The following is a 14,608-nucleotide window of genomic DNA, read 5'->3' on the forward strand; positions in this document are numbered from 1 at the left end:
TGCAGGTTTGGGTCATTGATTAAGAAATTAAGTCATCAGGGGGCGCCTGGGTGGCTCAGTCATTAAGCGTCTGCCTTCGGCTCAGGTCATGGTCCCAGAGTCCTGGGATCGAGCCCCGCATCAGGCTCCCTGCTCCACGGGAAGCCTGCTTCTCCCTCTCGCACCCCCTCTGCTTGTGTTGCCTCTCTCGCTGTGTCTCTCTCTGTCAAATAAATAAATAAAATCTTTAAAAAAAAAAAAAAAGAAATTAAGTCATCAGGAAGCACGTATTGAAAGCCCTGTAACCTGTGCTGCTGCTTGGTGACGTACGTAGAGATCTGTATTCTGGGAGCTGGCAGTCCCCATACGGCAGTCGTACGGTAACCTGGTACATTCCTGACCCTGTGTCTCCCTGGCTTTAGCCGTAAGAATCCTAGTCCTAAGGTGGCTTTTGATTTTACAAAGTTAAGGTTAAAAATTATTTTTTAACTTAGGGATTTTTTTTTTAAAGATTTTATTTATTCATTTGTCAGAGAGAGAGAGCGGCAGGCAGAGGGAGAAGCAGGCTCCCTGCTGAGGAAGGAACCCGATGCCAGACTTGATCCCAGGACCCCAGGATCATGACCTGAACTGAAGGCAGATGTTTTTTTTTTTTTTTTTTTAAGATTTTTATTTATTTGTTTGACAGAGACACAGTGAGAGCAGGAACACAAGCAGGGGGAGTGGGAGAGGGAGAAACAGGGTTCCCGCCGAGCAGGGAGCCTGATGCGGAGCTCGATCCCAGGACCCCGGGATCATGACCCAAGCTGAAGGCAGACGCTCAACCAACTGAGCCACCCAGGCGTCCCAGGGATTTTTTTTTTTAAAGACTCTTTAGCAAAGCAGAGCCCATATCTTTCTTTTTTTTTTTTTTAAAGATTTTATTTATTTATTTGAGAGAGAGAGAGAAACAATATGAGAGGGGAGAAGGTCAGAGGGAGAAGCAGGCTCCCTGCCGAGCCGGGAGCCTGTCGTGGGACTCGATCCCAGGACTCTGGGATCATGACCTGAGCTGAAGGCAGTTGCTTAACCAACTGAGCCACCCAGGCGCCCGAGCCCATATCTTTCTAATCCTCTCCAGGAATAGAAGCGGGGAAAAATATAATTTCTGTGGGTTTAACTGAGTAGTTTTATTTTTTTTTAATTTAATTTATTTTTTTGAACTGAACTGTAGGCCTAATGTGGGTCTTGAACTCAAGACCCCGAGATCAAGAGTCACATGCTCTACCGACATAAGCCAGCCATGCATCCTGAATTGAGTAGTTTTAAATGTCTGCAGACTTCTTACTTCCCACTTCGCTGTTCTTTCTTTGTGGTTTCTTCAGAAAAATGTGTTATGAGCCTTGTTCTTCTGTCCCTCAGCTATCACCAACTTTGAGACCTGATGGAGGCCTTGGCCAGCTTTCCATCTCTAACCAGAGCAGCAGTTCTTAGAGTGATAACACAGAGAAAATTGAGCTATTTTAGTCAGAGATCTTGTGAGTATTGGCTCTCTTTGTTGTGTGACATTGGGCAGATAGCTCTGATTCTGAGTTGTTGTTGTTGTTTTTTTAAGATTTTGTTTATTTTTTGAAAAAGAGACAGTGAGAAAGGGAACACAAGCAGGGGGAGTGGGAGAGGGAGAAGCAGGCTTCCCGCCGAGCAGGGAGCCCGATGTGGGGCTCGATCCCAGGACCCTGGGATCATGACCCGAGCCGAAGGCAGACACTTAATGACTGAGCCACGCAGGCGCCCTTGATTCTGAGTTTGTTTCCTCACGTGTTCATAGTACCTTCAGGGTTGGTTGTAAATAAAAGTATATATGAAAGTTCTTTGTAAACTGTAGTATGCTGATAACTGTTAATGGTTTTATGCAAGGGTTTCCAGGTAGTTCATGGATTTATCTCTATTATTAAATCATAAGACAATATTACCTGATAATATACTTTTGTTTCTATATGAATTATTTACATTTGAAAAAGTATGGAGTCTTTTGTCTTCCCAGGGTGCTCAGGGACCAATTTTATTGGTCCATAGGGTTTCTGAATTTTTTCTTTGCAGAGTAAAAAACACTATTTTTAAGGGAATTTTTAAATTTTGTTCATTTGTTTATTTTTTGCTTTCCTCAAAATTGGGTTTTTCTAGGTTTACAAAAGGGGATCTCCCACCCCAAAGTTTCTTCTACAAACGGCTTCTTTCTTACGGTCCTTGGGTTCCAGCTCTGTCACTTGAAAGGGTCCTAAAATTGTATGTGACAAAGAGCCCAGAAACTACTGGAGGTGGCAGAACCTGGTTGGGATGACCGTCCCTGAGGGAGGGCAGACTGCTCTTGGTCCTGCTCTGTTTGGCCAGTCTGGGTCGGCTCTAATCACTACCACCTGCCCGATGTCTGGCTGGGGTCCTTTTGAGCCTAGCTAACCCTGCCTGTCTTACACTCTCTGACCCTCCCCTGGAGTAGATGCAGACTCTTCGGGCCCTCAGAAATCTGGGTTTTAGGGAAATATTTTGAAGGTGACCTGAAAGAGCTTTGGTTTGGGCAGATTTGGGATGAAATCAAGGTTCAGAGATCTGCTAGGTGGTGTTAAGGAGGCTTCTCTTTAGTTATTGCTTCGAGTAGCCCCTGTCCATACTTAAATCTTGAAAAGAGTGAAGGAGACATTCAGAGTGCATCTTAGGGGAAGCAAAAACTAACATTTACTGGGCCTGCAGTGCTGGACCCCTTGTCTACATAAATCATCCCATTACTGCTTCTTTCTTAACGGTAGTCACTCTACAGAAATTCCAACAGTAATTCAGGAGGAATAAGAAGATAATACTCTTGGGCGCCTGGCTGGCTCAATCGGTAGGAGCATGTGACTCTTGATCTCAGGGTCATGCATTCAAGCCCCTCGATGGGTGTAGAGCGTACTTAAAAAGATGATGATGATACACCCTTTAATCACTAAACCAGTGTTGTCTGTTAAGCTGAGTAGTCTCTCCACATATTATTTAGGAAACAACTATTTATTGGACATGGCGTTGGTACCAGAAGATAAACTTCCATCTCAGTGGGTTATACATTTTGGGGGTAGTTAATAAAGTACTTGGGGTAGTTAAGTAAAGCAGTGTGGGCATAGTGGAAAGAGCAGATGTGTGCTGAGTCTATTAAATTTGTGACCTCGGACAAACAGCCTGAGTCCCAGTTTCCTCATTGTGAAATGGGGATAATACCACATACTTTGCAGGAGTGGTGGAAGAATTTTTAAAGTGTAATGCCTATAAAGTACCTGGGACAGTGCCTGGAATATAACAGAAGCCAAATAAATGGTAGCTGCTCCTTTTGTTAGTTAATGAAAAGAATAGAACAACATAATACAAACACCTTACTTAGAACCTATTCCAGTGATGTTGCCATATCTTCAGATGTGTTTTTGATGTTACCTTCTACTTGGTGGCACTTTTTTTTTTTTTTAAGATTTCATTTTATTTGAGAGAGTGAGTGAGCTAGAGAGAGAGTGCACAAGCAGGGGCAGAGGGAGAGGGAGCAGCAGACTCCCCACTGAGCAGGGAGCCCGATGCAGGGCTCGATCCCAGGACTCTGGGATCATAAGCTGAACCGAAGGCAGACACTTAACCAACTGAGCCACCCAGGCACCCCACATTTTTGTCTTTTAAGAGTGAATTTGATTTTTGAAAAGAGACGTAGGTATGAATATTTTTATTGATGGTTGTGCAACCTCAGAAATGAGATACGAGGGACACCTGGGTGGCTCAGTCAGTTGACCATCTGATTCTTGGTTTCGCTCAGGTCATGATCTTGGAGTCGTGAGATCAAGCCCCACGTTGGGCTCCGCGCTCAGCACAGAGTCTGCTTGTCCCTCTCCCTCTGCTCCTCCCCTAAGCTTGCACACATGCGTGCATGCACTCTTTGTAAAATAGAGAGATAAAATCGTTTTAGAAAAATGAGATACGAACATCATATAATATTTACAGATCTGCTTGGTTAGAAACTGGGTTTGGAGACAATTCCCAAAGAGGCATTCCCAGTTTTTCTGAGCAAGGAGCCTATCATTGGAGATATGCAACTTGTGCAGATGAACCTACTATACATATTTTGAGAATCACTCATTTTAGTCTGTACTACAAAGTGCTAGAGTAAGTGACACAGCCTATAAATGCTATGGGAGAACAAAGAAGAAGAGGATTCAAATAGAGTGCATTGCTTTGGGAAAGCCTGTAGAAGATGGGGCTTGAGTTGAATCTTAGAGGTAGGGTTTGGTAGTAAGGGAAGATGGATCGTGTTTCTGCGTCTTTTGAGGGAGTCACATGAGCAAAGCATATGTGGTTTGGTTTAGTCAGCACATGTTGATTGCATACCTACTGTGTGCTGTACATTTGGCTGAGCTTGGGAACTCAGATGAACGGACACTACCCTGACTTAGTGTGCTGGGGAAGAGCACATAAAATGAAAAATTACAATACAAGATGTAGTAGAGAAATACAGAGGCGACAGTGGGAGTCTCAGCCTAGAAATCAAGCAAGGAAGGAGGAGAAGGTGAAATCAGGCTGCCTGGCCTGGTAAGTTGCTTGGTAAGAAAGAAGGCGCCTGGGTGGCTCAGTCGTTAGGTGTCTGCCTTCGGCTCGGGTCGTGGTCCTGGAGTCCTGGGATCGAGCCCTGTCTCAGGCTCCCTGCTCCGTGGGAAGCCTGCTTCTCCCTCTCCCACTCCCCCTGCTTGTGTTCCCTCTCTCACTTAGTCTCTGTCAAATAAATAAATAGAATCTTTAAAAAAAAAAAAGGATGATGGGGTGAGACCCAGTTGGGGTTGAAGCTAAGGATTTGAAACTTCATGATAGAGGAAATGCAAAGCCCTTGGAAAAGTTTGAGCAAGTATTTTGGAGGCGATTAGTGAGTTGGTATGCAGAATGGATTGGAATGGTAAGAGATGAGAAGCAAGGAGAACGTTTGGGAAGCTTTTTGCAGTAGAACAGGCTAAATATGAGAAAGCCTTGAATTAGGATTGTGGAGGAAGTCATGGAAAGGCAGGGAAAAGATCATCAAAAGTAGGCAGAGTTCTTGACTGACTGACTTGTCACAGGAAATGAAAAGGGTCACACATTTATTCCGGACTTTGAGATCTGAAAGAATGGTCCCGCTTTTAAATAGAGGTTGAATCTGATACCCAACATGCTGCCTGGAGGCTCCCAGAGCCTGGCTCTTTGGGAAGGCACCAAGGCATTCTTAGAGCTCGTCTCTCAAATTCCCCCACCCCTCACTGTCTCTGTATCCCAACCTAACTGCTTTGGATTTTGCTTGCAGCTCCTCCACCCCCACCACCCATGATCCGAAATGGTGCCAGGGATGCTCCCCCCCCCCCCCCACCATACCGAATGCATGGGTCAGAACCCCTGAGCCGAGGAAAGCCCCCACCTCCGCCCTCAAGGACGCCAGCTGGACCACCCCCTCCTCCTCCACCACCCCTGAGGAATGGCCACAGAGATTCTATTACCACTGTCCGATCTTTCTTGGGTGAGTAACTAGGTGTTTTAGTCTCATAGTTCCTGTGGTGACTTCACTAATTCCAGTGGCCACTCTAGAGCGGGAATGGTCACTGGGTATCCTTTGTTCACAACAGTTCTTCTCCTGACTTTCCCTCAGATTTCTGGGCCCCCTCCATTGACATCCCTTGTGTTATATGAATTCTAGGTATGATTGCTTTAGAAGAGATTGAAGTAAAGTCAGGTGTTGTGCTAATAACTCCAAAGCTATACTCTCTTGCTCCCCAGGGATCCTTTGTAGTTAGCTTTTAGGTCAGAGACTTTATCCTTTTCAGGATTATTTAGACAGGAATGATGTATCTTCCTAGGAAGGAGAGGGCCTTTTCTGGACCTTTAAAAAACAACAACAAAAACAACCCATGGTACACAACATTAATAAGACAGAGCCACTACCTAGCTGTGTTACTTTGAGGAAGTTACTTCACTTCTCTGGGACTCACTTCCCTCATCTGTGAAATGAGGAGGTTGATGAGATCAGAATTGTATCAGATTTAACTTTTTCAAGGTTATAAATGAGTCTTAGGCCCCACCTAAGAGATTCTGATTCGTTGGGCCTAGGATGGAGCCCCAAGCAAAGGTTGTCTGTAGGGTTTCCTCAGACCCTCTGTTAAGGACCCTGGAAAGATCTGTACAGTCTCCTTCAACCCTAACATTCTAGGTTCTTGAATGGTTGCCTCTTCTCTGCACCCAGTCTAGTCTGTTCCTTACTGGGGGACCAGGGTTTTTGGAATGTGTTTAAGCCACACCGATCGAAAGTCTGAGCCATCTAGAGGGGCCCACAGAAAGTGGGAGCGGAGGCCATGAGATGGCTGTCCTGACTCTATTGTATAGAGTTAAATGAGGGTAACCTGGGCCAGAGGGGAATTATCTAGTCAGATCTCTCACTAGCTGGTGACAGAAATTCCCATTTTAGGTTAATGTCTACCAATCTGTGGATTCAGTTTAGTTGGTTTCCCATGGTGACAGTCTCTAAGATGACTGTGAACTGAAACAGAACTGTATTTCCTTCTCCCATGCAAACAGCTAAGATTTGAAGAACTAATTCAAAGACTCATTCCTTGATGTAAAGAGCCTCTGAGCGTATCCTCTGTGTGTGCAAGGTACATAGAAAAATGCTGTTGCTGGCCTCAGGAACCTTGGTTTAGTGGGCCAGGCAGGCCCTAGTGGTCCATCAGAATTCGAGGGAGATTAGCAAGGGGGTGGGGGGCTCAGAAGTGCTACAGAATATGTGGGAGCACAAGGAAGGGTGATATGACTTAATATTCTGTTCCTTTCCCAGATGATTTTGAGTCAAAGTATTCTTTCCATCCAGTAGAAGACTTTCCTGCTCCAGAAGAATATAAACACTTTCAGAGAATATATCCCAGCAAAACAAACCGAGGTGAGAAGAGTAGTCAATGAAAGTTTTTCCATAATTCCATTGAAAGTAGAATTGGTGTGTTTTTCTTAGATTAAAATTTGCTTCTCATCTGCATTTTCTAATAAAACAAGGAAACAACAAAACCAGTCCCTAAATTTTGAAGGTTAGCTTAAACAGCCTGTCATTTCAGGAAGGTTTGGGTTACTTAGTGTTTGGTGGTTGACCTTATGTATGTGGTTTTTATTTTTATATTTTTCAGCTGCCCGTGGAGCTCCACCTCTGCCACCCATTCTCAGGTGAAGCCTGGCTTGGTCCTGTTCCTCAGGAAAAGGATGGACCCTCTCTTCTGCTCAGATGGTCCCTTCCACTCCCCTGAAACCTGCATGAGAGCTCCTGATGTGTTTCTCCAGTGCAACCCATCTCTAGACACCAAGCGTCCTCCCGACTCACCTCCATCTATGCATCTCGTCTCTAGACTTGGTGATTGGACTCTTTATATTGACAGTAGGGTCTCAAACCCTGAATCCATGCCTCCTCTCGCAAGCCCTGCTAGCCAGATGAGGAAAAAGTTTCCATGTCTCCTGCTTTCCTCTTGGGGAAAGGTGCCTTGTTGTGATGAATGAACTCATTGTTGGGGCAGGGTGGAGAATTGTACTCCTACTTTCTCCTACCCACTGTGGGGGAAGCGTGGCGGGTATATTATGTTTCCTCATTTAGGAGACTGGCATGGCCAGGACTTCTGAGGGGTGGGCATTTTTAGTGAAACAGGAAAGGAATTTGCAGAGAAGTGATCTGTTTTAAAGGTCAAGTTTGAAGAAAGGGCAAAGAAATGGGTCTGCTTTCTTTTTAAGGGTATTTTATTTTTGCTCTCACCCCACCCCATGCCACCACCCCAGGGAGAAGTTGGATATTATAAATACTAAATACTAATCAGTTGAACTAAACATCTAATAAAAAGAGAGGGTGAAATAAACTGGGGATCCTTTTAGAGCTAGTCAGTTTCTCTGCAGCAAAGGGACCAGGAGCCATTTGTGTCCTCTGGGATTCCCTGCCCATTTGCCTGTTTCCTCAGGGTGCCGAGGCTGAGGGCTGTTATTCCTCTCTGCACTGCCCATCCCCTCAAAAGAAAAGTCACTTTGATTCATTACAGATTCACGAACTCCAAAACCCTGCAGTGGGAGATGGAAAGATTGGGCATTGGCCTTGACACCTCTGAAGTCTTTTCTAACTGGCCCTGACGGCCTTCTCAGAGACTTTAGCCCCTGATGGGTGCCCAGGATGACAAGGGAAGGGTGAAGCACCTTGTGGAAGGGATCAACTCTGTGGGCTTTGAAGGACTTTAAGGCCTGTTTGTTCCAAAGTTCACAGCCCATCTGACTGAGCAGGTACTTCCATTCCTTTCTCCACTACTCTTGCCTTCACAAGACTGCAGGGGTTAACACAGAATAGAGAAGGGTGAAGAAGCTTATGGGGACGGTCAAAGATTCCTCTGTGCCAGGAAGCACAAAGACTTTGGTGAGGTGTGCCTCAGTTCAGTTGATCTTCCTTGGCAGCCAGCAATATGTTTCTTCGTCTTCCAGGTCCTAGTTCAAGGGCACGGAGGAAATAGAGGGTCCTAGTCTAGGTAGGAACTGAGCTTGGATGGTGGGACGGGACTTCACCATTCTCCAGCAGCAGGATGGAGCTCCTGGGCTCTACACATGGGATGGTTTGGTTTGCTACAACTCTTGCCAAGTGCAGAGACTGCTCAAGGTTTGGAATGAGAGCAGGGAAGGAGCCAAGGCTATTCCTTGAAATGGATGGGGAAAGTAAAAAATTTTCACCAGGTACATCACAGGCTTAAATCACCTTCGGGACCTCTCCAATCTGTTGGATCACAGACTCAGGATCTGTGTATGGTGCCCAGAGAAACCCAAGTCTTCCCGTGCCAGATGGGAGAGCTCTCGGCTTGGGTTCTTTGTACAGGGTCTGCTATCCTTTGCCATCCCCTGGACTGTATCAACTCTTGGGACAAACCATGATGAGGTCTGTCACCATACCTTTTCTAATCATTCTCTTTATCGTTTTTATTTTCAAATCTGTTAGCAGTTATCTCTCAGCAGTATCCCCAGCATTCTGAAACCCATAGTGCTGAGACAGGGCACGCACGAGTGGAGGGAAAAAGAGAGAATACAAGAGTTAACCCTGCAGCAGAGTTCCAGGGGAGATGCTGACCAGTTACTGAACTTGGACTGTGAAGTCTTCCCATTTGTTTTTGAAATGGGAGTTGATGCCTTTTGTACAATGTTATCAAAGTGTATTCTTCCCCCCCCCCTTTACGCAAACATAAAGCATCAAAATAAGAATCACAAGTAAAAGCCAAACCCTAGCTTTTCATTGGGGCTGATATCTTCCTCTTCTGTGACCTGGTGCCCCTCATATTCCCCAGCATTTGGACTGTGTCACATGGGTATTGATTGTATTGTCATTTTCTTGGCCTCATGAGAAAAGGCCTGGGCCTGGATCTAATCAGACGGATTTTCTTCTTGAGAGCATGTTGATGGCACAGTACCTATTTAAATGTCTTTGCCTTATACATTATTTGGTCCCTCTGTTAATAACAGATTTATTATCATGTATATTTACTATTGAAGAATGGGAATGTGATCCTCATAGTTATTGATCTATTTTGTATGTTGTAAAAAGCTTGTAATATAGATTTAAGGTGGGCTGGCTGCAAGAGCACTAAAACTTCTCACCTTTTAAACTGCTCTTTTTATCTGCTTGTGGGAATGTCGTCTCCAGTGGAAGATTGGGTGGTCTCATGTTGAGACTCTTGCCCAGTCCCATTAACCCCCTTATTCCCTCCCAGAAGGAAGAGACATTGCCCAACTAAGCATCAGGAAGCTGTGTTATAAGCCCTTGTGTGGGTTTGGTTTTATGATGTTTTTCTCTAGTGGGAAAAACTTAATTGTTTCTTTCCACCCTTTCTGGGAAGCAGAGCAGTGGCTTCCAGATTTTTAAATGAGGTAGATGCCCCTCTTCCCCCCTCTTCTTTGGTCACCAAACTTGGATCAAATCACTTTGATATTCCAGGTGTGGTTTTTCTGTTGTGAGGATTTCCTTCAGCTGCAGAGCCCCATCATCCTCACAGTCGGGCTCCCAGAGGAGGGCGCTTAGGGCTACCCAGCCTGATGGATGTGAGGCTGCTTGTCTCCAGAAATGCATCCCAGCCCTCCCAACTGGCCAAGGCAAGGAGACTAGCCACTGGCCATTGCACTGGGGGCATCCCCTCACCTCACAGCTTCCCAACTTGAAATCCAGATTTACCTCCAGGGAGAGGTGAGAAAAAATTGTAAATAGACTTGCTACAGAGCAACTCAGGGTTGGGGTGTGTTTTAATTCTCCTGATCACTTGAAATAATCTGTAGGCTGAGTGCTTATGGGAGTGGGGGAAAAATGTGACTCCAGGGTCCTTTCCTTCTGCAAAGCTCTGGGGGTGGAGTATAGGGCATCTGAGGCCCTTTGATGGCACTACACTGAGCTGTCTGTCCTTCTGGAAACCCAACCTAAAATCAACTGTAAATCCAATTCTTCACATTCCAGTTGTAGCTTTTCTTTCCCTACTGAATCTCAGTCCCTGGCAATGTGGTCAAAGTGGCTTTCTGTAAGCCACCCTAATTTAGGGAATGGAAGGCATTACAACTCTGCCTTCAAGACTCATCTCTTAAAAGCAAAATGAAACAAAACTACAGCCACCTTCAAAACACATACAAAAAGAAGGATAACTTGTAACTGAAGGAAGGATTTGGTTCCATTCAACTCCACCGTCATTGTGCCTTTACTTGTGTTAGATTTCTGTGCTTTCTTCCTCTCTCTCTTTGAAGCAATTAAAATCTTCCTTGATAACTGTTTCCTTCTTTCTACTCTTGTTTCTAACAACTTAGTGGGTTTCCTCTCTAATTGTCTTAAATCTCATTCCACTGGTGGCAGAGGGGCCAAGCCTTCTTTTCTTATGTCTAACCTTTGTCCTTTCCCACGGACCAGCATGGAAGTCCTAGTCAACACTGAATAAAAGACTAGAGTGACGTGTGCAGAGTGTGTGTGTGTGGGTGTGTGTGTGTGTGGGTGGTGTGTGTGTGTCCATCTTTGCATGTGGATCAGTTTATTTTCTTTAAAAATAATTTATTGTATGATTTATTTTGGAGTTATATTCCAATTGCAGTGCTCCCTCCCAATAAGCAGTGATTCCTCTCCCCCCCCCACCCCTCTACAATGTATAATCTGGTCTCAGGTTGGATTCTTTGGTACATTTCTTTCTTCTGGATGCCGTGCAGTTTAATTAAACCTTGCTTAAAAAGAAGAACCAAAACCTGACAACTGTGTACTCTTGTCTGGAACACCGCCTCCAGTGGTGGCATAGGGAGGGGAGAATATCTGTTGCTTCTGGTGAGTGTAGTGGTTTGACTCTAGAACCTCTAAGAAGGTAGCTACACTGACTTGGGCAGAAGCATCTGCAGCTTCCCAGGGGTCTTCCCTCCTCCCTTCCTGCTGTGTTTTGAATATCATAGTTCTCATTAACCATGCTCACCTGGGTGACTCTGGTAGTTTTGGTCATTTATGTTTACCACCTACCTTCCCGATGCCCATGATTTCAGGGGACCCAGGAGACGCTCTGGCCTTGTGTCCTCTCCTCACATCTCTTAGGATTCTTTTCTACCTGTGTTGCATGGCAGATTGTCCCACTGAGGTATGGGAGAAAAGGTGGGGGCAGCACAGACAGACTGTGTTTATTTTTATTGTGGGTGTTGGCTTTTTTTCTTTTCCGCTTTTTAAGTTGCAATCTTGGCTGGCTTTCTTGAACTTTGACTTGGGGTGTAAAAACTGAGCCAGACATTCTCTGCTTACTGTGGTCAGCTGACATAATCATAACTAAGATTTAATGAGCTCACCTTGCAGTTTCATCACTAGGAAAGGTCTTGAAATTATTTCCCATACTGATTCATAATGGGTGTGTGTATGAATCACTTTCACATAATTTAGATATAAAAACCTATGAGAGGGAGGGGGGAAAGGCCTCCTTTCATTTCATCCATACTTGCCAGACTGGCTGAATCCCTGATTATTGTTATTAATCTGATTAATAAACTACCTATTTATTGATTTAATTGTTCCTCCTGTGACTTTAGCCCTCAAATGGAGCTTGCCTGAATGACCCTCAACTTCCTAAACCTGTAAGGTTTCTCTCTCCTATTGGGGTGCTATTGCTAGTTTGTGTGTGTGTGCGTGCGTGCGTGCGCACACACAAGAGGGATATTGGAACAGGTCCTTCCAGGGTGATTTGATTCCTTCCCTCATGATACTGTGTATCAGTTAGCAGGTGATAAGGACACTACTCTCATTATTACTGAGACACAGCTGCTTACTGTGTTCCTGTTTTAAGTATTTCCTGCCCCAGCACAACCACAAACTGACTCTGAAGCTGCAAGGATGCTGCCTGTCTCTGACTTCCTATTACTCCGCAGACAGAGGTAAGACAACCAAAATGTCAACCTCAGGATCCTGACCACCCCAGAGGATAACTACAGAGAAACGCTTCACATCTGACATCACTGGAGCCCAGTCTGGATTGCTTTTACACGTAATTGAATTCATTTTCCACTCCTAGGTTTAGGGGTATGAGATCTAAAGGACTATGTGCTCTACAGCCACAAAATGTTCATGAAAATGTGGAAATTCATTTGGCAGGGATGTCCTCTCCATTCTTGCAGCAGGCATTTATTGCTTACTTTACTCTGTGCCAGGCACCTGCAATATGAAGATGAATAGGACTGGTCTTTGCCTCCAAGGAGCTCAGAGTCTAGTAGAACACTTCAGGGCGGCTACCAAGAGAAACCTATGTAGGTTATTAGAAGGCTTTATGGCAGTTAGCCCGGGAAGGCGGATGGTGTGTGGCCTTCCAGACAGAGGAGAGAGCAAGGACAGAGGCCCAGAAGCAAGACACAGTCTGGTGGCATGTGCAGTGTGTTCCTGTAGTATCAGAAAGGGAGAGCATCATGTAGGTAACCTGATAGAAACCTTTCAATCCGGACCTTCTGTGATTTTCTGCCTGCTTCCACAGTGGTCGTCTAATCTTGTGGGCTTACCCTGGAGCAGTGCTTTTCTTCCTGGTGAGTGTTTTCATAGGCTCCAGGATGAATACTAAGTACTCATTGCTTCCTGGGCTCCCTCTAGCCCACTGTAACCGAGGGAGGTTTTCACCACTATCCCTTAAAGCTGGCTGGACACACGTTACCACTTCAAGTTATGAAGGATGTTTTTTAGGTGCCCAGATTATCAAAATACATGAACAGTGAAGACTGCTTCCTGGGTTCTGTTGCTCTATTAAGAGATCAGAAATGCCATCTGGTTGAAAAGCCTCCATTCTATGGGAACACTTTTCCCATTCACAGCAGCTAATCTCTGTTGTAGTTTTCAGCTCCTAGAGAGCCTTCCCAAAATGTGCTCCTCACCGTCTCTTCCTATTTATTTTTAAAACTTTATCTAAGTGATCTCTATACCCCGCATGAGGCTTGGACGCACAACCCTGAAATCAAGAGTCACATGCTCTTCTGACTGAGCCAGCCGGGAGCCCCCATCTCTTCCTATATAGAAGTGTACAGAAGGCTTCCTATTTAGGACCTGCATCTAATATTTCCTCCTCCTATGTTTAAGTGGTCAAGTGTTGGAGCTCCTGTCAGACTTCCTGAGTTCAAATGCCAGTTCTTCCACTTACTGGTTGTGTGACCTGGGGCAAATTTAACCCCCCTATTTCAGTTTCCTCATTTGCAAAATGAAAATAATACCAACTTCATGCAGTGCTTGTGAGAATTAATAAGGTGATATAGGTAAAATACTTGAGCTCAGTGCCTGGCATTACTTGAACACTCAGTATTTGCTCTTACCTCCTGTATGAACTAACCACAATTAACTGGCAATTGTAATAGTGTTATTTTCCTATTTCTCAGCTTCATTGTTCTCTTTCATTTGAAACTGACGGATGAAAGTTAAATGCTTGCCATCACCTAGAATTGGGTTTTGGCCTTCAAGGGAACCTGAGGCTTGGCTAGGTTATTAGCTTTGGAGGCTGGCCTGTAAATTACTGCTCTAATTTATATTTTTCATTAAAAGCTCAGCTTGCCTCTTCTTCTATAGTGGTCTTTCCTGGCCCTGAAACCCTAGTGTTTAGCCATAAAACAAGGTTTTAAAATTAAGAGGCCATAATTCTCTCAACTCCCCACAATGTGTGGATTAATGGAATTAATGATAAGAAGGTGCACAGAATATTATTTTTAACAAAAGCAAAGACCTGACCCTATTACCTTTGAAACACAAATCAGGGAGATACTGTGATGAAGTGTAGTGTATTTCTTTATGTATGTGTAGAACTTGACAAAAAAACGCTGGGTGTCAGGAAATCTGGGTCCTAGGCTCTTCACTGCCACCAAGATGCTATGACCTCTAATTAACCCTCCACATGTTGGCTTTGTGAGTTTTGCAGGGTTGAACATGAGGTAAATAAGTGCCTAGTATTCTGCCTGGCACCCAGAACCGCCCCCCAAATGATAGATGTTACGTAGTAGCTCACTGAACATGTATCCCATTAGGGTAATGAAAATGGATACATTTGGCCGCCAGAAGGGGCAACCACATCTCTGCACCTCCCGTGGAAAGAAGGGCGTGGAAACAGAGTCGCGT

At 44.8% G+C, this 14,608-nt stretch overlaps 2 protein-coding genes across 9 annotated transcripts in view; both read left to right on the forward strand.

Moving 5' to 3' along the window:
• Positions 1-12,039, forward strand: part of WIPF2 (WAS/WASL interacting protein family member 2) — a 50,815-nt gene extending 38,776 nt beyond the window's left edge. For both annotated transcript variants that reach the window (XM_025859427.2, XM_073883889.1), the window contains exons 6-8: positions 5,294-5,503; positions 6,812-6,913; positions 7,152-12,039. In XM_025859427.2, the coding sequence (XP_025715212.1) occupies positions 5,294-5,503; positions 6,812-6,913; positions 7,152-7,192 (353 nt within the window). In that variant the 3' untranslated portion in view covers positions 7,193-12,039. The remainder of the gene's footprint in view (positions 1-5,293; positions 5,504-6,811; positions 6,914-7,151) is intronic.
• Positions 7,289-14,608, forward strand: part of CDC6 (cell division cycle 6) — a 46,122-nt gene continuing 38,802 nt past the window's right edge. For 2 of the 7 annotated variants that reach the window (XM_073883884.1, XM_073883886.1), the window contains exon 1: positions 13,049-14,606. The gene's annotated coding sequence lies outside the window, so the exon portion shown is untranslated. The other 5 variants (XM_025859420.2, XM_073883885.1, XM_025859421.2 and 2 more) reach the window with 5 other exon arrangements.

Source organism: Callorhinus ursinus, unplaced genomic scaffold (genome assembly GCF_003265705.2).
Source record: "Callorhinus ursinus isolate GAN/ISIS: 27379988/994484 unplaced genomic scaffold, GSC_fseal_2.0 scaffold52, whole genome shotgun sequence".
NCBI classification, from domain to species: Eukaryota; Metazoa; Chordata; class Mammalia; order Carnivora; family Otariidae; genus Callorhinus; species Callorhinus ursinus.